The sequence below is a fragment of the Tursiops truncatus genome, chromosome 2, assembly GCF_011762595.2.
Source record: "Tursiops truncatus isolate mTurTru1 chromosome 2, mTurTru1.mat.Y, whole genome shotgun sequence".
Taxonomy (NCBI): Eukaryota; Metazoa; Chordata; class Mammalia; order Artiodactyla; family Delphinidae; genus Tursiops; species Tursiops truncatus.
Window position 1 is genome coordinate 107,316,663 of NC_047035.1, and position 24,271 is coordinate 107,340,933.

Here is a 24,271-nt window from a genome sequence, read left to right on the forward strand (position 1 = left end):
TAGAAAGCATTAGATGATCAAATATTTGTTCCCTCAATGTCAGGGTGGTTGCTTATCTGCCCTGGGTCTATCATGTCCCTTGATGTCAGGTCTTAATAGCTCTGTTCTTTCTTTTTTTTTAGGGGGTTGTATTGGTAAGATGTCTGGCAAGGACTAATGGTCAATTCCAAGTTGTTCAATATGATTTATGCCAATTTAATCTTGCTTGTGCACTGTGAGTGCACAAATATAAACATTATTATAAGAAAGAAAAATCAAGTACCAGCTACTGCTTGCTGGGATCTATTTATTCAGGCCCTCAATGGAAAACAGAAAGGGAAGGCCATAAGTTGGGAGCCCAGTCAGCCCACCTTTCCCAGTGGCCTCTTTTGGTGAGTTTGAAGGGAACTGGATGGTCAGGTCGAAGCAGCACATACTCACTCCCGAAGCAGCGAGGCATCTGTGCTGTAGATAGCTGAACACAGACCCCTTCAGTCAAGCTTCCCAACCCCCAACCCATGCAGTCAGTGGGAGCCACTCCCTGGGAAGCATAGTCTGGAAGTAGGTCAAGGAGCAATCAAAGGCCACTAGGCCCCAGCCCTACATACACCCACTTTCTCAGAGGTCATGGGGATGCGGTGCTTAGCCAGAGAAATTTCTAATTGATTATGAACCAAACCCCTGGGAGCTGGGCAGATGCTGATCCAAGAGTACAAATCCAGGCCAGACCAGAGGTGGCCAGAAGGAACTGCACTGGGCCAGCCGGGGGATCAAGGAGAGCTTTTTGTCCTGATTGTAAATGATGCCCTCTCCTCCCCCAATCCCCTTGGCCTCTTTCCTAATAGACTCTGGAGAGGTTGGGAAAGAGGCAATCAGTGCATCTTACTCAACCCTACATCCCTGGCTACTGATGCCTCCAAGATCACTTTGGCACCATCCAGTGGCCTCTTGATTTACTGTTTTAAACCAAACACCTTTTCCAAAAACAAAAAAAACCCTGTCCTTTTGGATCAGTCATCCAGTCATTTTACTCAAGGGACAGAGGCTGTTACCTGGCAGAGGCCGTTACACACAGAGGCTGGCGTCTGGAAAAGCTGGGCAACTTTAGAAGAGCTTGGAATAAAAAAAGAAAAAGCCCATCACTTCTGAGTGAGGTCAGCCAGCCCAGCTGGAGAAGGCAGCAGGCTGTGGGGGAATGCCAAAGGACCACTGGGCCAGCTTGCCAGACCCTGGGCCAAGCCACTGTATAAGCTCCCCAGTACTGGAATGAAAGAAAAGAAAAAAAAATCAGGACATGTTTTCAGCTTTGCTCAGGGGCCCAGAACATCTGGGAGGGGCTCACAACTCCAGGAATCTCTGCTCTTCTCTGCAAATGGAAAATATGATCTATGAGAACAAACTTGACCAGTAGAATACGTGCCTAGTCACCCAGCCCTGTAACTTAGGGTTAGGTGGCACTGTGCCTCATGCCACCTGGTGACCACTTTCCAGAGACCCCTCTGTCCCTCTGAGCAGTTGGCTCAGATTAATGGTTTAAAGACAGGTCAGTGACCTCAAAATCAAGTACAAAATGTGCATTTATTGACATGTGTTCTGGGCCACACTGGGCTTCTAGAAAGAACAAAAGCAAATATAAAGGGAAACACGCTAATATAATTAGCAACCTAGGGCAGTTGTGGATACCAGGAGATGTTTTTTCCAGACTTGGTAGAGGAACTATGATTACCTTATACTCAACAGTGTAACACTGAATGTGCACTAGAGTTCCAGATTCAGCAAAGAAATAAATGTTATTTATAATTCAAGTAAAAATATTTCACCACCTTTTATATGTATGAACTGTGATGGGGGCCTTGCTTACATCCTGTGGAGCAAGGCCAAGAAATATGCTTTATATTGGTTATTTGATCTTCAACATCAGATTATCCTTATTGTAGAGGTGGGCAAAACCATGCAAAAAAGAAAATGAAGGACATTTCCATGAATGGCACTAAATGAAGAATGCTCAAAGCTACAGAGTTTGCCCATGGCCAATTTCCTGTGTTTCTTGTAAAGAACAGGGCAAAGAGGCTTTATTTTGACATTTTGGGGGCTCCATGCCAATCAGTATCACAAGACAAAGAGAGTAAGAAAGGGAATGAAGAAACAAACGAGCAAGTTGCACCGGAACAGATGGGCTTAAGTTAACCGAGTGACAGTTTGGGTGTCAGTCTCACAATGGCTGTGGGGAGAAGGGAAGTACCACAAGCCTTAGTTGCTCAGAGGCTGCTGAGCAACCCCAGAAAACCTCAGAGAGGCCGCCCCTCTGCGCCAGCGCTGGCCACCCTGACTTGACCGCTGCCTCCTTGAGGGTGCTCTTCCCCTGACAGTGCTTGCGGGGGAGGGCCGGGCCGGGGTGCTTTGGAGGTACTGGAAGGCACTCTGACGGCCCACCTGCCTCTCTACGCAGTTAAAGGTCAGGGCCACTCCCACATTGCTCTTCATGACTCTGGAGGAGCCATCAGATGTGCCATCAAAGCACCGGCCAAGCGCAATCTCCTTGGCTGTGCGAGGGTCCTGGTCAGTGACAGTGTAGATGCCATAGTTGTGGCCCAGTGGGTCCAAGGGCGCCAGCATGGTGTACTCAGTGGTGTTGTCATTGACCGCCAGTGGCAGGTGGTTGACCAGGTACTCATGCAGCATGGAGTTTACGCTGACTCGATGGCAGCTGCCCTGGGGGATAACCTTCACCAGCGTGCGGTCTACACGGTCCTGGTCATAGAGCATCCCACTGCACTTGAACTCCAAACAAGCAGCTGAGACATTGGGCTGGTCCCTGTCCCGCGTGCTCTTCACATCCCGGATTCCATACAGCTTTCCCACTGTCTGCCGGTGGGTGCCCCCCATGTTACGGGATCGCACGTTCACCTCCAGTGGCCCCATGATCTTCACCTTGATATAGCAGGCCCTGAACTCCATTGGCTTGGGCCACCATGCCAGGTAGTCTTCAGTCCAGCTCATGGGGTCATCCTCGTTGAAAGGGACCGTGTTGTAGTCATACCGATCCCCCTCAATCTGGTAGAACCGGAAGTGGGCCGCACTGGGAGGTGCTTCCTCGCATGCCTGGAGGTTCTCAAATGCATAGATGGGTCCATTGCTCTCCTCGGCTGAGTTGGGCCTTGGTTTGGCCATGCTGATCTGGAAAGCTGTCTTCTTGGCCTGTGGGTCCTCATGGTCTGTCCGGCGGTACTTGAGCTTGTTGAGGTAGGGCTGAGGGACACCAATTGCATTTGGGTTGAATTTAGGAAAAGACTCCACTGCTTCCAGCTCGTCCCCAGCCAGGCTTGCTAAGACGTAGGCAGAGTAGGCATCAGGGGACTGGTCATCGCAGAAGGCAGGCAGACAGGCCCCATTGGGACCAGTGATGACACTGTCAAAGCGGCCCCAGGCCCTGGGGTTAGAGGAGAAGCCAGTCCGGGGCTCCAGGTTGATCACAGAGACCACGACACCCTGCATCTGCTCACTGGGCAAGAACCTCTCACTTCGGTAGGCCCTCACCTTGATGAAGCACCTCCTGCTTTCAGGGACATCCAGGTTAAAGAGCCTCCTCTCACGAATCTCCATGTTGCCCACCAGGAAGGTCCTGTCTTCTCTTCTGTTCCGCCTTTGGCTTTCAAATTTGAAGTCACCTTCCTCCTCCCACAGCCCTGTGCCTGGGTTGAGGGACCAGAGTTTCATCATGGGCAAGTGCTCTGGCATCTTGACCTGGGTTGAGTCGAGGTGGACCTTTACCTTGCCAACATTAAGTGACTCTGAGGTGGCCTCATCTGTGAAGTCCACAGAGAACATGCCGTATGTTCGAAGGGGGAAGGTGTCTCCTTCATCATTGATGAAGTTCAGGTCACTCTGGGCAGCAGTAGCTGTGGAAATATTCCGAGGATCCAGGAAGGTCACACTGGCCTTTACTTTTCCTGTGTAGGGCTCCCCGTTCTGCCGGTAGAAACTCTTGGATGGGATCTCCAGCTCAGCCACAGGATCTTCACCAGCGATATCCCCCAAGGGGATAATGTTGGTCTCCATGGCCTCCAAGGTGATGGGCTCTTTCCGCCGAAGCATCTTGATCTCATGGAACACCGCACTCCCTTTCTTATTGAAGGGCAGCACTTTGGTGGTGTTGACAAACTTCTGCAGCCTGTCCACAAATGTGAGCACCAGCCTCTCAGTGTCCTGAGGGACGTGGAGGGTGAAGGTGCCCTTGTAGCCAGTCATGCTCACACGGCTGTTCCCCATGTACACGTGGCCAAAGCGCATGGGTTCCCCATTGTCAGAGGCACTGACACGTCCCCGAACGATACTCTGGGTCTCCGTACACCGCTGGCAGCTGCACTCCATGGCCACCTTGGTGGGCAGCGTGTACCCACTGCACTGGATCTCCCTCTCCTCTGTTTTGGAGATCCCGCAGCAGTTCTCCACAGCATCCTGGCACCTGATCCCATTATCCTGCTGCCCTGCACAGGTCTTGACAGGGCAACGACCCACATCATAGTAGAAGGAGTTGGTGGCATTCTGGAAACAATCATGGGGCAGCTGGATAAGGTAGCTCTCGGGGGTTGGGTTGCAAGGAGTCTCATCGGGGGCTATGGAGGGAAATAGTTCGGATATTAAATGCAAGTTCTTTCCCTACATAAAGGGGACCTCAATCTCCCCTCTCTGCCATACTTCAGGGTTTTCAAAGTACTTGTGTGATCCCAACTCTCACAAAACTCCTCTGAGGGAGATAGAACAGCTGTTACTAATTCCATTTCACACACAGGGAACAGAGTTTGCTGCTGAGACCAGTAGAGTAATCGTCCTAATTGGAGGGGTCTTGAAAATTCGTGAGGGTGTTTTGAGTTACCACCAAAATTGGCAGTGCTTCTGACTTATAGTGGGCAAGGGGCCTTGCAGCTCTATTTTCTGCAGTGCCTGACACTGTCTCTCATACGGAATTCTTCTGCATCCTGTTTGACTTCCACATATTCTACAGACATTCATGTAGGTGGAAAACTTGTTTAAAATTATCAGAGCCTGGTATTTTTTACATGGCTTTACCATACATTGAATTTTTCAAGAATGCAACTACCATATAAGTCAAGCTAAGATTGTACTTTGTTTAGCTTGGAAAAATACCAAGAATTGCTTCTTGTTTCAGAAAAATCATGTACCTACAACAATTGCCCAAGGAATGTGAAATGATGCCCCTGTATCCATCAGCATTTGTAGCTGCCACATTCATGGTGACTGGATTCAAGTGCAAGTATCTGACCTCTTGGTTGATGTTCTTGTGTCATTATGCCAAAGCACTTACATATTGAAATACATACTATTTTGTATTAAAATTATTTTCTTTGTATTTCCCTTTTATGTTATTAGGGCCATGTGCATGTATATTTGGAAATTATATGTAGTTATTATCTATAAATTTAACTTTAGAATAGTAAAAAATATTTTTAATTGAAAATATTTAAAATTTAAAGTATTAAGAATAACTGAAAAAAAAAAGGAAAGAAAGAATAACTGTGACAAGCGGGGAGCATTGGTATTATGAGCGGGGAACCACTGCTGACAGTTCTCCACATCTCCTCTGCCAGGATTCAAGTCCCCTGTGTCCTGCCTGTCCCGAGGTGTGTTACTCAACTTTCTTGGAGTCTCTGAAATATTCCAAAATCCTTCCAACAAAATTTCTTCTGCCTTTTGTTTGGTTTTGTTTAGGCCAATTACTAAGATATCCTCCTTCTCCCTCATTTTCCAAGTACAGTTTCCTGATTGGTCTTGGCCTCCAGTCTCTCCTCCTCCAGCTCACTTCTAGAAACCAGCTTTAATCAGGTCACCCTTTCTTGTAAAGCCCCCTCAGTTTCCCACTTCTATACCTTGCTCATGCTGGCCCCTTGATCTGGAATGCTCCCATCTCCATACACACAGACCCTGGCCATTGTTTAAGACCAGGGATTCACAACATTGGCTGCAAATTAGAATTACCTGGGGAAGATTTTAACCTGTGCATGACCAGGCCACATCCCAAACCAATGAAATCAGGCTCTCTGGAGGTAAGACCCAGGCGTCAGTAGTTTAAAAAACTCAACAGATGATCCCTATTTAAGCCTCAAGTAACCAGCCATAGTCACTCCCACCTGGAAGGTCTCTGTCTCTCATCTATAGAGTCCACAATTCCTTATCTCCTGTTTTAACTACATTTTTTCATCTTTACTGACTTGTCTCTTATTTCTCCACCCATCCTGGAGTGGCAGCTCTGTGAGGGTAGGATCGAGGTCTGTGCCATCTTTGTGTCCCAGAGAGCACAGTCTAGAAAAGCCCAAGGTTTTACTGCCCAGGAATGCCCACTGGAGTGCTCCCCAGTGCTGTAGCAGGGGCTCCCCAGGGGCCCTGACAGTCTTACCTATGACAGTCAGCCGGGCGACATGGGACTTTGCAGCCCCAGTGTCGCTCTGGGCCTTGCAGAAGTACTCCCCGGCCTGGTCCCGTTGCAGGTTCCTCAGCACCAGCTTGCTCTCGTGCTTGTAGAGGGAGGGGTCCAACAGGGTGCTGTTATGGTACCTGAAAGGGATGGAGAGGGACGGCCTGAGGGGGCAGTAGGAGGGCTGGTATCCTTGGGGACAGTGCCAGGAGCAAGGCAGATGGTGGACGGGTCCCTGCAGATGCCAACACCACCACTGGCTCAGCTCATTCAAGAACACTGACTGGCCTGGGAGTCAGGGTACTCGATTCTGAGTCTCAGCCCCACCACTAACTGGCTATGGACCCTTAGACAAACCATTTCACATCTGAGTTTCAGCTTCCTGTTCTATGAAATAGGAGCAGTGATGCCTAGCTGACTCCATAGAATTGTTGAGAGCGTCAAACAAGATAATGGCTATAAAATGTTTGTGAAGGGTAAAGGACAGCCACTGGGGACACTGACCTTGTTTGCCCTTGTCTGGGAAATTAGGGCTGGGGAACCTGGTTCTGTGGCCCAAGGATATGAGTCAGGACCCCAAGACCAGAGCTGCTCTGAGGGACCCCAGCTTTGATAGGACAACAACAGGGCTTGCTCGTTGTCTGGGTGGCCTCAGCCCTGCTGGCCCCCACTTGTTAATTATTGCCATGACTAATAAGTCCAGACCCAATGCAAGAAAGCTCTGGCTTCCAAGAGAACTGGGCCAGGTAGCTGGCAGAATACTCACCAGAGATACTTGTCTGGTTTGGGCTTCCCCGTGGCCTTACAGCACAGGGACACACTCTGCCCAGCTCTCCGTGCTTTTGCCTTGGGGTTCATCACAATGTATGGAGTCTCTGAGACAGAAGATGAGACATGGTGTTTTGGGTTTTTCTTTGTGACAGGTTCTCCAGAGCCTTGCTCCCTCAGGTATTTTGACATGCGTTAAAATTGTACAACTTCACACACACCACCCAGCCCCTCTCTAATGGTCCTAATAAGTAGCTGGTCCAGAATGGAGTCCACTCCCTCCATCTACTCAGCCTGGGACCTGCTCCCATGGCCTCTCAGGCAGCATCTGGGTGAGGCAGTGGAGAACCAAGAGGACCTTGTACCAGCCAAGATTCCCAAACACTGCCATTGAGACAGAGCTGGCTGCTCTGCGGACTCCAGCAGAATTTTCTGGCCATTCTGCACCACTTCTGAATTCCCCCAGCCTCTCTCTCTATGCCTTTCAAACGTTATACTGTATTGTAATTGACTATGTTAGATAAGGTGACCAGGAAAGAACTCATACATTTGAGGGAGCAAGCCATTCCAATATCTGGGGGAAGAACACTACAAGCAGAGTATATAGCAAGTGCAAAGGCCCTGAGGCAGGAGTGTGCCTGTGTGTTTGAGGAACGGATAGGAGTGGAGTGACTCAGTGTGGGTGGAGGGGACTATAATAGGAGAGGAGAGGGGAAGAGAGAAGAGAAGGAATGGGGGGGTCTGGCAGATGATGTTGGGACTTGGGGATTTTTCAGTTGTACTCTGGGCAACCTGGAAAGCCAGCTCTTAGTACTGTAATCCTTTTATTTAAAAGTCCAGCCTTCCTCCCCAGCCCTATCCCAGAGAAGTTAAGTACCTGCCCTCATGAACTCCGCCTTGATGGTGGCTGCCTTCAGTCTAGTCTTAGGCATTGTGAGCCTGATAGGGGCAAACTTGGTCTTTGTGATCTTCAGGATGCTTTTGCCATCGGGGCACAAGCCAGGGACTCGGAACCTCCCGCTGCTGTCCGTCTGGGTCAATAGCTTAGGTGTTTTGGTCAGGATGTAGACAGTAGCCCCTGAGGCTGGGGCACCCCCAGGGAGGGAGACAACCCCATATAGCACGAAGTCCTGGCACATGCAGGCGTCACAGTCAGCATTCACCTGGCCCATGGGGCAGGTCAGGTCACAGGCTGTGGAAGAAGGGGCCACATCAGGAGGGCGTGTGTGGATTCTGGCCCTCCTTCAGTCACGTCCCAGCCTGTGGACTCACATATGCTTCCTCTCCCCCTTAGGCCTTTGTTACCCTTCCTCATCAGCCTGCATGACTAATTCCTACTCATCCTTCAAGACTTAGTTCAGGACACCTCCTCTAGAAAGGCTTCCTCAATTCCCCTAAGCTATAATAATTGACCATGCACTATGCTCCCACGTTATCCTCTACATCCCCCATCGGTGCACGTAATAGATGCTCACTTAATACCTGATGAATGAATGGATGAATCTGTCTCAGTCTGACCCTCTAAACTATTCTAGGCTGCTTCAGCCCCAGCCCCATGCCTGCCCAGTACCAAGAGCAGGGGTAGTACCTGAACAGGCCTGCTCCATGCAGAGCCGACCCTCCTCGGTGGCATCATTGCACAGTGACACCGTCTCCGCCAAGCAGGTGCGTGTTCGGGTCTGGACCCCAGGGTGACCACAAGCAGCAGAACACTTGCTCCAGGGAGACCACGGGCTCCAGAGGCTGTGCTCTGTGTCTTGGCGCAGGGATCCTGCAAAGCAGGATAAGCAGATGGTCTGACTTCCCTCTCAGAGGGACTCTGTCAGGAAATCTGACCCAGAGGCTATTTTTTCTCAGAGAGCAAGGCCTCCATTTACATCACAGATGTCACTGATATTTATATTTCCTGCAATGATTTTTCCAGCAGATGGACATCAAGAGTCTTGAGGAAGTGGTGTCTCTAAGTTTTACAAAAACACCGAATGGGCTAGGGGTGGCCCTGAGAGGGACTTGTTGGCCAAGCACTGGGACTTTGATGTGCTGTCCTAGGAGGTGCAGGGATAGCACCATCTTACACTTTACCCACGTTCCTGAAGAAGGGCCCCCTGGGAAGTCAGGGCCTGGGGCCTCAGTGACATCAAGCCCCCTCTGCCCACCCTCCTCACCTCTGGTCTGAGGCCTGTGTACAAGAATGGAGGCCTCGGACCTCACTCAGGAGACCTTGCTCAGCCTGAGCTCCCACTGCAGACGACCACCACTGCCTCCCGGGCCTGCAGGGTCAGGCTGTGTGCACTGGTGGGATCCCGGGAGGGGAGCGTGCATATCCAAGAAGCGGGCAGGCCTGCAGCTGGCTCTGAATTATCCAGTGTGGGGAGAGGAGATGGAAAGAGCACGAACTCTTGGGCTTTGCAAACACAGGCATGGGTTTAAATCCCAGCATTCCATTTATCAGCTGTGTCGTCCCAAGAAGTTACCTAAACTCCCTGAACCTGGAATAACTTGTCAAAATGGAGATTCCTCACAGGTCAGTTGTAAAGGTTGAGTAATGGAGATAACTAGCAGTGTCTGGCACAGAAGAACTAACATAGAAACTGACAATTAGTGGATGTTCACCTGCATTAAACCCTCTACATTCATTATCTCATTTAATCCTCATAAAAACCCCTATGAAGGATTACTAATATTACCCCTGTTTTACATGTGAGAAACATGAGGCTCAGAGAGCTTCAGAACATTTGTCTAAGGAAAACAGTAGAGATGGTAGGCCCAGATTCAGACCAAGCAGCCCAACTGCAGAGCCTGTGGTCTTCACCACCGTGCCACAGGCACTCAGTAAAGTGGATCGAAAGGAAATTACCCATCCACACAGAACACTGTTGGGAAGATTATGGTTCTCATGACACTAATGGGTTATTATGGAGTCAAAGCATGTGGATGTGTGTGACCACCAGAGTTCCCATAGCCAGACGCAGGTCCTGACTCTCCCTTTGCCGAGGCTGGTGGGAGGTAGCGGGTGGGGACTGGTCAGGCTCACCTGGCGGGCAGAGGAAGCGCACGGTATAATTGAAGCAGTTCTGGCCAGGCCGCTGCTCCCTGTTGAGGCACCAGAAGCCCTCAAGGGGGCTGCCATGGACCACTTGGCCAGTGCTGCCTGCGGGTATCCAGTCGGTGGTCCTAGCCTCTAGCCGCAGGGGCCGAGGACACACCTGGTGCCCGTAGTAGAAGTGAATGGCATCTAGCCGCTCGTAGTCGCCCTGCCCACCTGGGTGGTCAATGTTGAACCACGTTGTCCACTCCCCAGGACCTGAGAGAGAGAGCCAGGTAGGAGAGGAGCCAGGCCCTGGAGCTACAGGTGAGCTCAAGCCCTGGAAGTCATCCCTAATACCCCTCACCCCCCCACACTGGTCTCAGCCCCTCATTGCATCTCTCTCTCCAGCATCTCTCCAATCTCTTACACTTCTGCTTACACCCTACCACCAAAGGTTCTGTTAAAGCTCTCAGCAGCCTTGGCTGTACCACATCAGAAACTTCCTGCCTGGGTCTCTACCTCCAGCTTCCTCCGAACCCATCCGCACCCCTCTCCAAACACTGCAGTCAGGGTGAGCTTTCTCCACGTGGCTTGGGCCACATCACTCCTGGCTTTAACTCTCTTAACCAGGCATTCAGGTGCTGGTGAGCTGGCCCCTGGTATCTCTCCATCTTCATCTCCCTGCTCTCTCCCTGCCAGCCTGTGCTCTGGCCCCAGCAAGCCCTATAGCATTTCTGGAAGCTATCAGGCGGCTGCATGATTCTGAGCTGTCCTATATACTTGGTCCCTCTGCCTGGACAGAGATGTAGGCCAAATGCCTTTTTTTTTTTTTTTTTTTTTTTGCCACACCGTGCAGCATGTGGGATCTTAGCTCCTCCCCGCAAGGATGGAACCCACGCCCCCTGCAGTGGAAAGCATGGAGTCTTAACTATTGGATCACCAGGGAAGTCCCCAAATGCCTTTTAAAAGTGGGTTTCACTCTGTATGACAGACTCTAGGTCCTTGTTATACAGGAGAAACTAACACAACATTGTAAAGCAATTATACTCCAATAAAGATGTTAAAAAAGATATCTAAATATATATATATATTACAACCATGACCATTAGCCAAATAGCTATAAATAAAACATTTTTGAAAATTTAAAAAAAAAGTAGGTTTCTATGGACCCCTGACATTGTTCCCTGGCTGCAGAGATCCTCTTAGCAAGCTCAGTAAAAACCCTCCCCCCAATTACTCCCTGCTCCAGCCACAACTCACTGTCCAGGGGGTCAGCAGTCTTGGCAAAGATGCCTGAGGTCCTCTTCCCAGGCTGGGCTCTTCTCACCGACTGAGTGAGCATCATCTGCCTCCCTGAGGGCCAGGAGGATAAGTGAGAGGCCAAAACAGTTACAAGGGCCCAGCAGGGTCCTGCTACTAGCCTCTCAAGACATAGGGAAGCAGTGTGATGTGGGGGATGGAACATGAGCACTGGGCATGGGTTCAAATCCCCCTCTGCCACTTACTGGCTGTGTGACTTCACAAAAGCTTTATTCCTTTAAATCTGTTTCCCCATAAAATAGAACTGCATCAACAATCACCACATCATAGGGTCCTGGTGCATATTCAGGGTGACGGTGAAGGTAAAGGGACATGGCATGCAGTGCGTGGTCAACAAATGGTGGTTCTCTTTTCACTCTTGTTCTAGAAAGGGACCATGGGATGCTGCTGAGCACCTGGGGCTCCTACTTTAGGGTCTGGGCCTGTTCTTCTTGGCAGAATGGAACCTTACTTTCCTCATCTGTAAAATGGAGATATTAGTTCCCACTGCACATATGGTGGTCCAGTTGGCGTGAGGATTCCATGAGGTAACACAAAGTAAACATCTCTGAAGTATACGGAGATTGAGACTGTGAGCCCCAGACACTCTGCCACTTCCTGACTCTGTGACCTTGGGCCAGATACTTAACTCATCTGACCCCTCATCATAAAGTGAGGATAATAATAGTTCCTATCTCAGAGGATTGTAGGGATTAAATAAGCTCGTTCATAAAATCCACTTAGAACAATGCCTAGCACAGAATGTTTGCTGAATAAGTGTTAGCAACTCCTTTTAAGCTCAAGACCTGGACAATAGATGTCCATTTCCCTTCTCCTGGCAAAGTTTGGCTTTGGGAATCCACCCTCACCTTCACAGGGCCTAACTGGAGGAGTGGTCCTTTAATTTACTGACCCCAGGCTGGCAAAGTCTGCCTGAGGAAGGGTATAGGGACCTCGGGCCACAGGCAGTGAGCCTCCAGGCCCACGCCACCGGAGGCTGCGTTGGGGGCTCCCAAATGGAAAGGAGAAAGGAGAGCAGAGCACTGCAAAATCTTTGAAAGGTAATTAACTCTCACGTGAGAGAGCCAAATCAGTATTCTCTTTGCTGCTTAATTGGGGTGATAGGAGCTCTTTTAATCAAACTAATCTGATTTCCCCTCAGATGGCTGAATGTTAATCATCTTCCCCAACAGCAGCTGTCAGGGTAGAAAGAGCAAGGCAGGAGGTGGGCACATGTAGGGTTTGGCAAGATGCTGAGACAGCCTTTGTTCCTGCATCTGTGGTCACAAAGCCTGCAGTGCTCGCTGCTTTATGAGAGGATTTTGAGCATATTTTTGCTTTACCTGAGTATGTGGCTAGAAATCAGGAAAGGAAGGGGAGATGGGAGAGCATATACAGGATAGTGCTGGGAGCTCTGATGCTTAGAAGCCTTGGGGAGCCCACCAGGCAAATTCTCTCCACCTGTTCCCTTGAGAACTCAGTGTCACCAGAGAATGGGGTCAGAGGACAAGGAGACCAGAAGAGGTTCTGGTGTCTCTGTCAAATTTGGTTACAGGGTCTAAATGAATTTTCATGAAACTAAAACCAAAAATCTGGCTGTGAGAACCCAGTGATTCCTTTTGCTTTGGCTATCAGAAAGCTCAGAGCTAAATTTAACACTCAGGGGGAGTGGTAACGCTCTTATCTTTTATCTGCCTTCTGAGTGACACTTACCCTGCTCCTCATTTAAAAGATTCTGTTCTGTGAGTTGTAATATTGGTACTTATCTCAAATCCTTTAGGAAAACAAGCAGGGTATAAATTATGAATAAATAGACAAACCAGCCTCAGATCTTAGTGCCGCTGCTGTGGCTTAAGGCAGATGCAGAGTTGGGTCCCAGACCATAGTGACTTCATTATGACAAGTGGGGGATTAGAGAGACAGTAGATACTTAGCCTGTACCCAACAGAGAGGTGACCTCTAGGACCAGGAAGAAGAACACGCAGGCCTTGATCACCACCATCTTTCCTCCAGGTCCCGTGGGGAATGTGGCAGGAGTTGAGTGAGGGTTCCTTCACAGAGTCGGATTGTCCCTGGAACGTGACCCCTGAGAAGTTTCTCAGATCAGTGACCTGCAAAGAGACAAAGCTTGTCAGGTTCCACTTCTCTAAGTCACCTCTTAGGGCTTGAGCAGAACTAGTTCTTGACCTATCAAGGGTGAAAAGTGGACAGAATGAAGTCTTGTGAGAGTGACACCTGCCCAAATTGCAAATCTGGTCAGCTTGCAAGACGCACAGAGTCAGACTCTGAGTTCACATGAGGCAGACCTGGATTCAAACCCTGGGTCCAGGTGCCAGGGTCCCACATCGAGATGGGACACAAGGGACAGTAGGGGTGAGAAGTTTCCTTGCCAATGAGGAGGGGCCTGGGATCACCCGCGGCAGCCTCTGGGTGACTCATTAATCACTTCTCAGACCCGGGCTTGGGGGCATGTTTTGCTACCCCTTGGTGGGGCTCCCATTCTCACACAACAGGCTTACATCTTAAGGCTACGCAGCCCCTGTCCCGACTACAGTGGCGCCTCACAGGGCTGGCCAGTTGAAGGGTGCAGATGCTTCAGACACACGCCTCCATGAACACATTCCCAGATATGCACTGGCTGCAGCTGGAACACATTTCTGGCCTGTTTGTTTGGGGCCTGGCTGGGAGTTTCTGGCCTGGCTGCTCCTGGGCCTCCCTCAGGAGCCTGCTGAGGGAGAGCAGAGGGGATGCACTGGGAGAGGCTAGGGCCCCCCAGTAACTGCTGAGCATGGGTTATGGGCTGCAGGAGCAGGGAGAGGAGAGCAGGCCTGGCAATAGGGCAAGGATGCAGTGGGAGCGGCCCAGGCTCTCGCTCAATTTTCTCTCTCCCCAGAGCTCTGGCCAACCCAGAATCTGACCAGTGCCTGGAAATTCAAAAGTGATTCCCTTCAACCTCCAAAGTCCAGGGTGTGGTGAGAAAAGGGAGATTCCTCCTTTCTGGAAAAAAAGATTCAAAAGCACTTTGTTGGGACTTCCCTGGAGGCGCAGTGGTTACGAATCCACCTGCCAATGCAAAGGACACGGGTTCGAGCCCTGGTCCGGGAAGATCCCACATGCCACGGTGCAACTAAGCCCGTGTGCCACAACTACTGAGCCCACGTGCTACAACTACTGAAGCCCGCGCGCCTAGAGCCCGTGCTCCGCAACAACAGAAGCCACGACAATGAGAAGCCCGCGCACCGCAACGAAGAGTAGCCCTCGCTCACCACAACTAGAGAAAGCCCACGCGCAGCAATGAAGACCCAACACAGCCAAAAAAAAACCCACAAAAAAACCACAAATAAATAAATAAATTTATTAAAAAAAAATAGCACTTTGTTGTCCCAAAAGAAGAACAGACCAACCCCATGCTGCAGATCATCCAGCTCTAAGCCCACTAACTCCACCACCACCTGTTTCTCAGCCCAGAGAACAGAGCACGGGTGTCCCCGAGGTCTCCAGCTCTTGTGTGTCTCACGCCACGCTCCCAGGCTCTGAGCAGAGGGCTGAGCCCGCGGGCCTGCACAGCATTCAGTCTGGGATTGCTCCGCAACTGTCTGGGAAGTCAAAGTGGCCTGAGGCACCTTATGGAAAAACCATTTCCCATCTGGCAGCGCATGGAAGTTTCCTCAGCATATGCTCTGCGGGTGAGGCTCCCCATCCCACGGATCCCAGAACTCTCGGATAAAGAAGACTGGCTGACCGCAGGAAAAAAGCAGAGTGCCCAGAGGTACAAAGATCCTGACTGGGACTCTCTGAGGGCCCCTATCCTCAGGTGGGGGAGGGAAAAGACCTTGGGTCAATGGGAGAAAGGAGAGAACTCCAGAGCAGAAAGGGGAGTCTTCTCTGGGGGAGATAAGGGGTGGTCAGGAATAGCTGAGCCAGGCAGTGGGGTGCAGGGATGGGCTGAGGAGAATAGGAGTGGAGCTCACCGTGTCCTGAGTGGGACTCCTCAGCTGGGGGGTCCAGGTCTTCCTCTCCCCAGCAGCCCAGCCACGGGGCCTTATATAGCACAGCTGGTGGCTCAGCCCGTGGCAATGCACCACGGGAAGCGGCCGCGAAACCAGATCCAAGCCTGAGGAAGCTCGGCCTTCCCCACCCCTCCCCACACCCCCTGCAGACTCCAGGGGCCCGGATTTCGCTTCCAGATTCTCAGAGGGAGAGGCCGCAGGGCCTGGGGATGGGCCAGGTGGGCAGCTGCCTGGGGCTCCATAGGCCAGAGCAGAGGGATGGGTGAAGAGGCGGCTGGGCACTGAGCAGCCCTGGGAAGGGGCCAAGGGCAATTCTACATGTGGGCAGCATTTCATAGCTCAGGAGGTGGGATGCTCTTGCCTAAGCTTTGCTTGCTGATCCCCCGCATGGCCCCGGCCCTGGCCCACCTATGCTGGCCTTAGCACATACCCCAAGCTCTCTTAGGGCCACAGATCACCTGGCCTCTCAGCTGGGGGTGCTTGGTCAGAGTTGGGCAACTACTGAGCTTCTGTAGCCCCTGAGGGAGCACGCAGGGAACCTCAGAGGGACAAGGGACAGAGGAGTGGTGGGGCACAGGATGAGAGTAGTTCTTCCTTACCCCTGCCTGCTTCCATTTGGATACCTGCCTATACCCATTGGACCCGAGAGGAGCTCCTGCATGTGGATTCTCTGAGATCCTGCCAGATGCCCATATGTGCGTGTGTCTGACTTTGGGTATGGGTGCCACCAGCAGTGCCTTACCCATAGGTGGCACAGGCAGCTGCTTGTGTTCCCAGACTTCACCCGCCTCCCCTGCAGCATGAGTTTGCCTGTCGTCACAGGCAGCAGTTCTGTAACTTCAGCGTGTATTAGAATCCCCTGGAGGGCTTGTTAAAACACAGATGCTGGGCCCCTCACCCTGACTCTCTAGTTCAGTAGGTCTGAGGTGAGGACCGAGACTTTGCATTTCTAACAAGCTCCCAGGTGATTTTGATGTGGCTGGCTAACAGACCACACAAGAAGAGAGTACCAGGTGGAGGCAGAAGATGGGGAGGGGTGAGCCAGGGAGACAGCAGGAGCTTCCAAGGCCTGCCTCATGTCTCAGGCTCATCTGGCCTGGGCTGGGCTTTCTGCCTCATGCAGGGCCTGGAGATGGAGGCCTGGCCCGTGTGGCCCTCCACACCAGTGTCAGCTCACTCTTTCCACACACCCTCACTGAGCGCCTGTTTGGGGGCAGGCTCCAGGCTGGGCACTGGGAGGCTATAGGGAGGAGATGTATCCATGCATTCAGAGGAAAGAGCCTTGTATGGAAATGATCCCACAGTGTAGCCGTGCACACTCTTATCCAGAGAGCTGTGCGTGTGTGGTTGTGTGTGTGTGTGCCTGTGTATATGCTGTATGTGTGTACGTCTGTGTCTTTCTCTCTATGTGAATGTGTGTGTGTGTGTGTATGTGTGTGTGTACAAACAAGGGTTTAGGAGCTCTGTTTCTCTGAGCACCATCCCGGACAGGAGCTGTTGGGGGAGAGGAGGATGGTGGAGGAAGGATGTTGAGCAGGGACAGCCCCTAAGCAGATCTGGGGCACAGAGCTGGTTTGCTTTTCCTCTTGGAGCCTGGTCTCCCTCCTGGCCCCCAGCTTTTGGCCCATAGATCCTGTAGTAGACCCAGTCCCGTCCAATTACGATCAGAGCCAAGCCATGAAGCAGCTTTAGCCTGAACTAAGTGAAGGCAAATTCTGAACTAAGTGAAGCCCCTGAGAACTCTGCTGGTCCATGGTCAGACAAAAGCTGAGCCACAATAGCCTGATCGAAGAACAGGAGAAAAACAAGAACTTGGGAGTCAAAAGCCTAGTGCTGGCTCTGTTGCTAATTTTGATGTGTGATCTTGGACAAGCAATGACCCAAGTGACCCTGGACCTCAGTGTCCCCACCTGTGTAACAGGAGTTTGGACTGAGTGAGCTCTGAGACCCCCACCAGCTCTTACAAGGTTTGATAAGATGCTGACAACAAACACTGCAGAAAGGAGAGAAAAGAAGAAATGACAGCTCCAAAGAATCTCACCAGAGGTCAGGAAGGAGGCCAGAGAAGCTACCTGACCACAGACTCTAGATAAGGAGAGCAAGGTAGACAGGAAAGGAAGGTGGGGAAAGGTAAACCAGAGGACCAGAGGTCAAGGTCAGGGTAATCAGCTGATTTCCAAGGTCTCTACTCTATGGAATCCCAGAGTAGGTGAAAGAGGTCTCCCCAGCCTCCCAAATGCACCCCTCTCTTCTCTTTCTGTAGTGGGAGGAGGGAAGCCTATAAGGTGGAGGGCTTGGCAAAGTGGAGCTCCTTAGGCCATGATTCCTGCCTAGGTGTCCTTGCTTGGCCCAGAGCTCACACTGAGGCCCCATCTATCCTGCCCCAGTGGCCAGAGGGTATTGTCATGGTTGGCACAGGCTGAGGGACTGTGAGCTAGAATCCCTGGGTTCTGATTACAGCCCAGCAGGTTGTGTCCCTCTAGCTCATGTCCTCCCACCTCCCCCATCAAAGAATCCCTCTCTGTCGCCAAGTGGGGCTGAGCTGTGAACTGCGCAGGGCTAGATTGGTGGGATCTGAGCCTGCTCCCACCCGGTGCTCCCAGAACTCCTTTGAGGGAGAGGCTGCTGCTCTCCTTGGCCAGGACCTTAGGATAGTCAGGGCTTGGGAGGCAGCCACAGATCTGGACTGTCCAGGGCCTGGCCTAGATGGGTCGGCACCAGCCATGAGTGGCCACCTGGGGCTTCTGCAGGCCAGGCTAGTCTGCTGCAGCTCCAAGCCCCGGCTTGGAACACACTGAAACCCATCCATCACTTCCACCCCTATCCAGGGGATTGAGGGGCTTGGAGCCATGTTTAGCCAGGCCAACTGTGACCCAAGCCTAAGGCCAGGGGTCCCCACCCTGCTGAGGGGAAAGGAGCTTGGGAACACTGGGAGGGGTCTGACATGATGCTGGTGGCTCCAGAGGAAGGTGCTGTGTCTCTAACATGCTCTCTGACCACCACTCCCATGCTCCCATCATTGCCCCCCTGCGGCCTGAGAGGGCTTTGCAGGCCTGGGTAGGGACAAGCCACTAATGATCCCTGGGGACTGGAAGAAGACTTCACTGTAGCTCTGAGTAACCCTCAGGGGCTGCTGACCCAGTATGTATGGGAGCCTAGACACCCAGAGTCTACGGGAGTGGGAGAGCTCGCACTCTGACCCTGTTGTTCTCCTCCCTATCCTAGATACAGTCTGTCACTGTTCCAACCCAATGCCTTTATAGTTTTATTCCTCAGCTTCCCATCTTGAAATACAGCCCTTCCTCCCCTCCCATGTGAATGTCCCCCACCTTTCGATGCCCCATCTCAGTCTCCTCCCTCCTGCCCTCTCTGACCACCCAGGCCCACCTTGACTATTCCTTCTTGGGTCTCAGATGATAATGTTCACCATCCTGTAATATACAAGGCACATTCATGGTCATCAGCTCATCTTCAGCCTCACAGTTGATCTGCGAGGCAGGGATGACCACACCCATTTTATAGAGGGAAAACTGAGGCTCAGAGAGGTGAAGTCACTCAGACACAGTAGGTCTTCAACTCAGAGTCGCCCCTGGGAACCGGTGACCTAGTGTAGACCTTGTCCTGGGGTGCCCTCAGCTCAGAGAAGCCACCATGGAAATGACACTCCAGCCATATGCTCCTCAGCGAGAACATACTAGAACACGCTGGCTCTGCCTGCCTGGCACATACACCCTGCTTCCCATACATACACTAATTTCAAACATGTCCCCATCTAACGTGATCCAGCTATCTATCGTACTGTGGTGGATTAAATATGGCCACAAATTCTTTGCAACTCTCCCGTTATGAGGTGGAGTCTCTTTACTCACCTTTGACCTGGGTTGGCTTTGTCACTTGCTTTGAACAAAGGAATGACAGAAATGACACTCAAGAGACTTTGCCGCCTCCACTCCCCAGGAACACGGTCCTGAGACCACCATAGAAAGAAGTCAATCTATCCTCCTAGAGGATAAGAGACCACATGAAGGAGAACTGAGGCCCCCAGCCAACAGCCAGACATGTGAATGAGGCCATCTTGAATTTTCCACCTCAGCAGTTGCATAAGTGAGCCAGGTAAGACCAGCAGAGGAATGGTCTAGCCACCCATAGAATCGTGAGAAATAATAATCATTGTTGTAAGCCACTGAGTTTTGGGGTGATTTGTTGTACTGTAATAGATAACTGATATACACACTAAGAGTAAAAGATCTTTCAGTTGCAAGAGACAAAAGCACAACTCAGATTGGACTATGCAGGAAAGGAAACTGATGGTTGTCATAACTGAAGTCCTGGGAAAAATTGGATCCAGGGACTCAAACAATATCATCAGGACTGCTCTCTTTCCATTTCTCAACTGCTTCCTCTGAGATGGCTTTTTTCCCAGGGAGGCTGTAGCCTGTGTTTTCCCAAGTTGGCTGCAACGATAGCTCCCACTGCATGTGTTCTCGTACAAGGTGACTGCCCTACTCTGCCATCAAGAGGTAGAATCTAATTTCCTTCCCCTTGAATGTGAGCGGGGCTATGACTTGCTTGTAACCAGGAATGAGGTGAACTTCTCAGGCTAGGTCAGAAAAAGTCATGCAGCTTCCACTTGGATGCTTGCTCTGGGGAAAGCCAGCTAACTACCAAGAGACCACCAAATCAGAGAGGCCTCGTGTAGGTGTTCTGGTGGGTAGTCCCAGCTGAGCCCAGCCTTCCAGCCCTCACATCACCAGTCATGTGAGTGTAGCTGTCTTGTACCCTCTAGGACAGACCAGCTCATTTACCAGATGGATGCCACTGAGTGGCCTCAATCAAAGTCATAAAAGGCAGAATGGCCCAGTCAAGCCCTACCTGAAATCCTGACCTACAGAATTCAGGGGATATGATAAAATGATTATCATTTAAGCCACTAAAACTTGGGGTAGTTTGTTACACAGCAACAGTAACTGGAACGATGCCATTCCCATGTATTATCTTCCAGAAGCTCCAGACTCCCTTCTAGCACATCTCAAATCTCCAATGGAAAAAGCATGTCTCTCCCCCCATTGTTCCAGCAGAAGTCCTGGGAAAGGCTCTCATTGGCCTATTCCTGACCCAGTTCCTGTAACCATGTGGGTGGAAAGCTCTGATTAGCCCACTTCCAGAGGTAGGGGTAGATCATCCCACTGGAATCACATGGACTGATTTTTCTCAAAGGAAAATTGTGGTGCTGTCACCAGAAGTAGGAAGAACGGATGCTAGGAAGTAAAAAGTGACACGTACGCACCTAAAACACAACCACAAACACAAGCACCCCTTTCCTAGTAGGAGTCAACCCGAAATGTCTAACTACTCACCTTGATACCAGTAGTTGAATCCTGATATCAAGAGACCACTTTAACAGCTGTCAACCTCAGCATTTGCACTCCCTTTGTTCTGCTGCAAACCTACCCATGTATGACTTCCCCTCACCCTGTAACCACATCAACACATCCCAGAAGAGTTGAGCAAAGCTGAGCAACTATAATAACAACTCCAGCTTGGAAAATGGAAGAAAAACAAAGAAACCTTCAGAACTATGTAAGCCACATGGGTTGCTGCACGCACCGCCGCCTGACAGTCAGCACCTGGTCTTGTAAGGGTGTGCTTACCCCGCACAGGTTGTAGGTAGGAGCAGGTTCCCTGAGAATGGGCCATGGTCTGGCGGATCCCCCAAGACATGTCAGGTAGAGCCCTCCACCTTGCGTAGTGTGCTCACCGTGGTCATCACAGAATGCTCTTCAAGCTTAAAAAAAAAAAAAGGTCACCTCACTGTCCCTGTGGTGACTCACCATGGTCACAGCCTTGAGTTTACATCTTAGTGTCCCCACGGTGCCCTGCTGTTTCTCAGGGACACCCACACTCATGATTTTGTACAGGATTACTGGGTGCACACTTACCAGGGAGTCATCGCAAGAGTGTTCACACTCCCCTCCTGGACTAGTCACACTCAGTGGGATGTGTTTGCCCTGGTGGTTCATCAGGCTCGCCCCGAAGCATCTACCAGACTCTGCTGCTTGCTTCCCATGACCCGGGGCCTCTTTTCATGACTCCCCTGAGAGGCCCCAGGTGGCTCTGGCTGTAGTACGGCTTCAGCTCTGACCACGACGCTGGCAGCCCAGAAGAGCCTGCAGTCGTGATGGGGGTGGCCTCAGTCAGGGGTGAGGTGAGGCGGATGCCAGGTAGTTGTCCTCTCTGGCTGTGCATCCCTGGGACCCGTGGACGTTTAATGGGCTAGAGCTGTGGAAAGTTGAGCGTAAGGATCTCTTTCCAAGCAGGATCTTTCACCCACACAAAGCCTGGGCCATAAAGATTTGGGACTCCAGATGGCCCGGATGAGCAGGCAGGGAAGGGGAAATGGAGGTTAGAAGGGCCTTGGTGAGCAGGCTTAGCCAGACAGGGTGGGACAGAGGAAGAGAAACAGACATGGGCCTGCACAGACCATTCTTAGTGGGTTGGCTTTTTGTTCCCAGAAGCAAAGCAGTGTTCAGGGTGGCCGAATTGGGGTGTTTTTCCCCCCAGGAAAACAAGAGCTTTGAGGACAGAATGTTGGCCAGTGACAGGGAAGGCAAAGAAAGGGAAGAAGAAGTTTGAATCCCACTTCCCATTTTTAAAAATTGGAGCACGATTGTCATTCTGTAGAAGTCACCCTTTTGAGTGGAAAGTTCTATGATTTTTGACAAATGCAAACAATCTTATAACCACCATCACCATCAAGATACAAAATATTTCCATCACCTCAGAAGCTCCCTTTGTAGTCAGCCCTCTCCCCCATCCCTAGCTGCTGACCACCACTGATCTGTTCTCTTTCCCTGTCATTTTGCCTTTTCAAGAATGTCCTGCAAGTGGAATCCTTTGGTATGAGCGTTGGTTTTTTTTAAATATTTATTTATTTGGCTGCATCAGGTCTTGGTTGTGGCATGCAGGATCTTCACTGCGGTGCACCGGCTTCTCTCTAGTTGTGGTGCATGGGCTCTGTTGCAGTGCACAGGCTTAGTTGCCCCGCGGCATGTGGGATCTTAGTTCCCCGATCAGGGATCGAACCCGCATCCCCTGCATTGGAAGGCGGATTCTTAACCCTTGGACCACCAGGGAAGTCCCTGGTAAGAGCCTTTTAAGTCTGCCTTCTTTCACTTAGTATAATCATCCATGCTGTTGCACGTGTCAATAGTTCATTCCTTTTTACTGCTGAGTAATATTCTATTGTATGGATGTGCCACAGTTTCTTTTTCCGTTCACCAGTTGAAGGACATTTGGGTTGTCTCCAGTTTCTAGCAACTACCTTTTCACTATGGATATTTATGTACAGGTTTTTGTGTAAACAGGTTTTTCATTTCTTTTGGGTAAATATCTAGGAGTGCGATTGTTAGGTTATATGTGAAGTGTATGTTTAACTTTATAAGAAACTTTCAAACTGTTTCCCAGAGTGATTTTTCCATTTACTTTCCAACCAGCAACATGAGAGTTCCAGCTGCTCAGCATTTTTATTAATACTTGATACTGTTAAAGTTTCATGTTTGACCGTTTTTAAGCCTTTCCCATGGTTGTGTAGTGTCTTGTTTTAATTTGCATTTCCCTGGTAACCAATGATGTTGAGCAGCTTTTCATACATTTTTAAAAAAATAAATTTATTTATTTTATTTTTGGCTGTGTTGGGTCTTCGTTGCTGCGTGTGGGCTTTTCTCTGGTTGCAGTGAGCAGGGGCTACTCTTCATTGTGGTGCATGGCTTCTCATTGTGGTAGGTTCTCTAGAGCCCGGGCTCTAGGTGCGCAGGCTTCAGTAGTTGTGGCACGTGGGCTCAGTAGTTGTGGCTCATGGGCTCTAGAGCACAGGCTCAGTAGTTGTCGCACACGGGCTTAGTTGCTCCATGGCATGTGGGATCTTCCCAGACCAAGGCTCAAACCCGTGTCCCCTGCAATGGCAGGAGGATTCTTAACCACTGTGCCACCAGGGAAGCCCCCAGCTTTTCATACTCTTATTTGCCATTTCTATGTCTTCTTTGATGAAGTGCCTGTTCAAATATTTTACCCATTTGTAATTAGGTTATTTGTTTTCTCATTACTGAAATCTGAGTGTACTTTATATATTCTAGATACAAGTCCTTTATCAGATATGGGGTCTTTTTGTTTTTTACTTTTTGGCCACAAGGCATGTGGAATCTTAGTTCCCCAACCAGGGATCAAACCTAGGCCCCGTGCAGTGGAAGCACAGAATCTTAACCACTGGGGGCTTCCCTGGTGGCACAGTGGTTGGGAGTCTGCCTGCCGATGCAGGGGACGCGGGTTCGTGCCCCGGTCCGGGAGGATCCCGCGTGCCGCGGAGCGGCTGGGCCCGTGAGCCATGGCCGCTGGGCCTGCACGTCTGGAGCCTGTGCTCTGCAACGCGAGAGGCCACGGCAGTGAGAGGCCCGCGTACCACAAAAAAAAATAAATAAATTAAAAAAAAAAAAAAAAAGAATCTTAACCACTGGACCACCAGGGAAGTCCCTATCAGATATGTTTTGAAAATACTTTTTCCCAGTCTGTAGCTTGTTTTTCCATTTTCTTAACAGTGTCTTTTGAAGAGCAGAAGCTCTTAATTTTGATGAAATCCAATCTGTCAATTTTTTATTTTATAAATTTGTGCTTTTGGTGTTGGCTCTAAGAAATTTTTACCTAACCCACAGTCACAAAGGTTTTCTCTAGGAGTTTTAGGTTTTACCTTTAGGTCTATGA

General features: G+C 50.5%; 1 protein-coding gene across 5 annotated transcripts; it reads right to left on the reverse strand.

The window, feature by feature from the left end:
• Positions 1–269: 269 nt before the first annotated feature.
• On the reverse strand, positions 270–21,794 carry CILP (cartilage intermediate layer protein). Of its 5 annotated transcripts, XM_019948376.3 has the most exons (10): positions 21,457–21,794; positions 21,169–21,302; positions 13,449–13,618; positions 11,469–11,561; positions 10,215–10,484; positions 8,769–8,951; positions 8,058–8,372; positions 7,179–7,287; positions 6,395–6,552; positions 270–4,595 (listed from the first exon to the last, which is right to left on the reverse strand). In XM_019948376.3, exons 3-10 carry the CDS (start codon positions 13,507–13,509, stop codon positions 2,230–2,232), a joined length of 3,555 nt encoding a protein of 1,184 aa, XP_019803935.1. In that variant the 5' UTR covers positions 13,510–13,618; positions 21,169–21,302; positions 21,457–21,794; the 3' UTR covers positions 270–2,229. The 5 variants fall into 5 exon arrangements, with proteins under 5 accessions (XP_019803935.1, XP_073657241.1, XP_019803942.1 ...); XM_073801140.1 differs by lacking the exon at positions 11,469–11,561; XM_019948383.3 differs by lacking the exons at positions 10,215–10,484; positions 11,469–11,561.
• Positions 21,795–24,271: the final 2,477 nt, after the last annotated feature.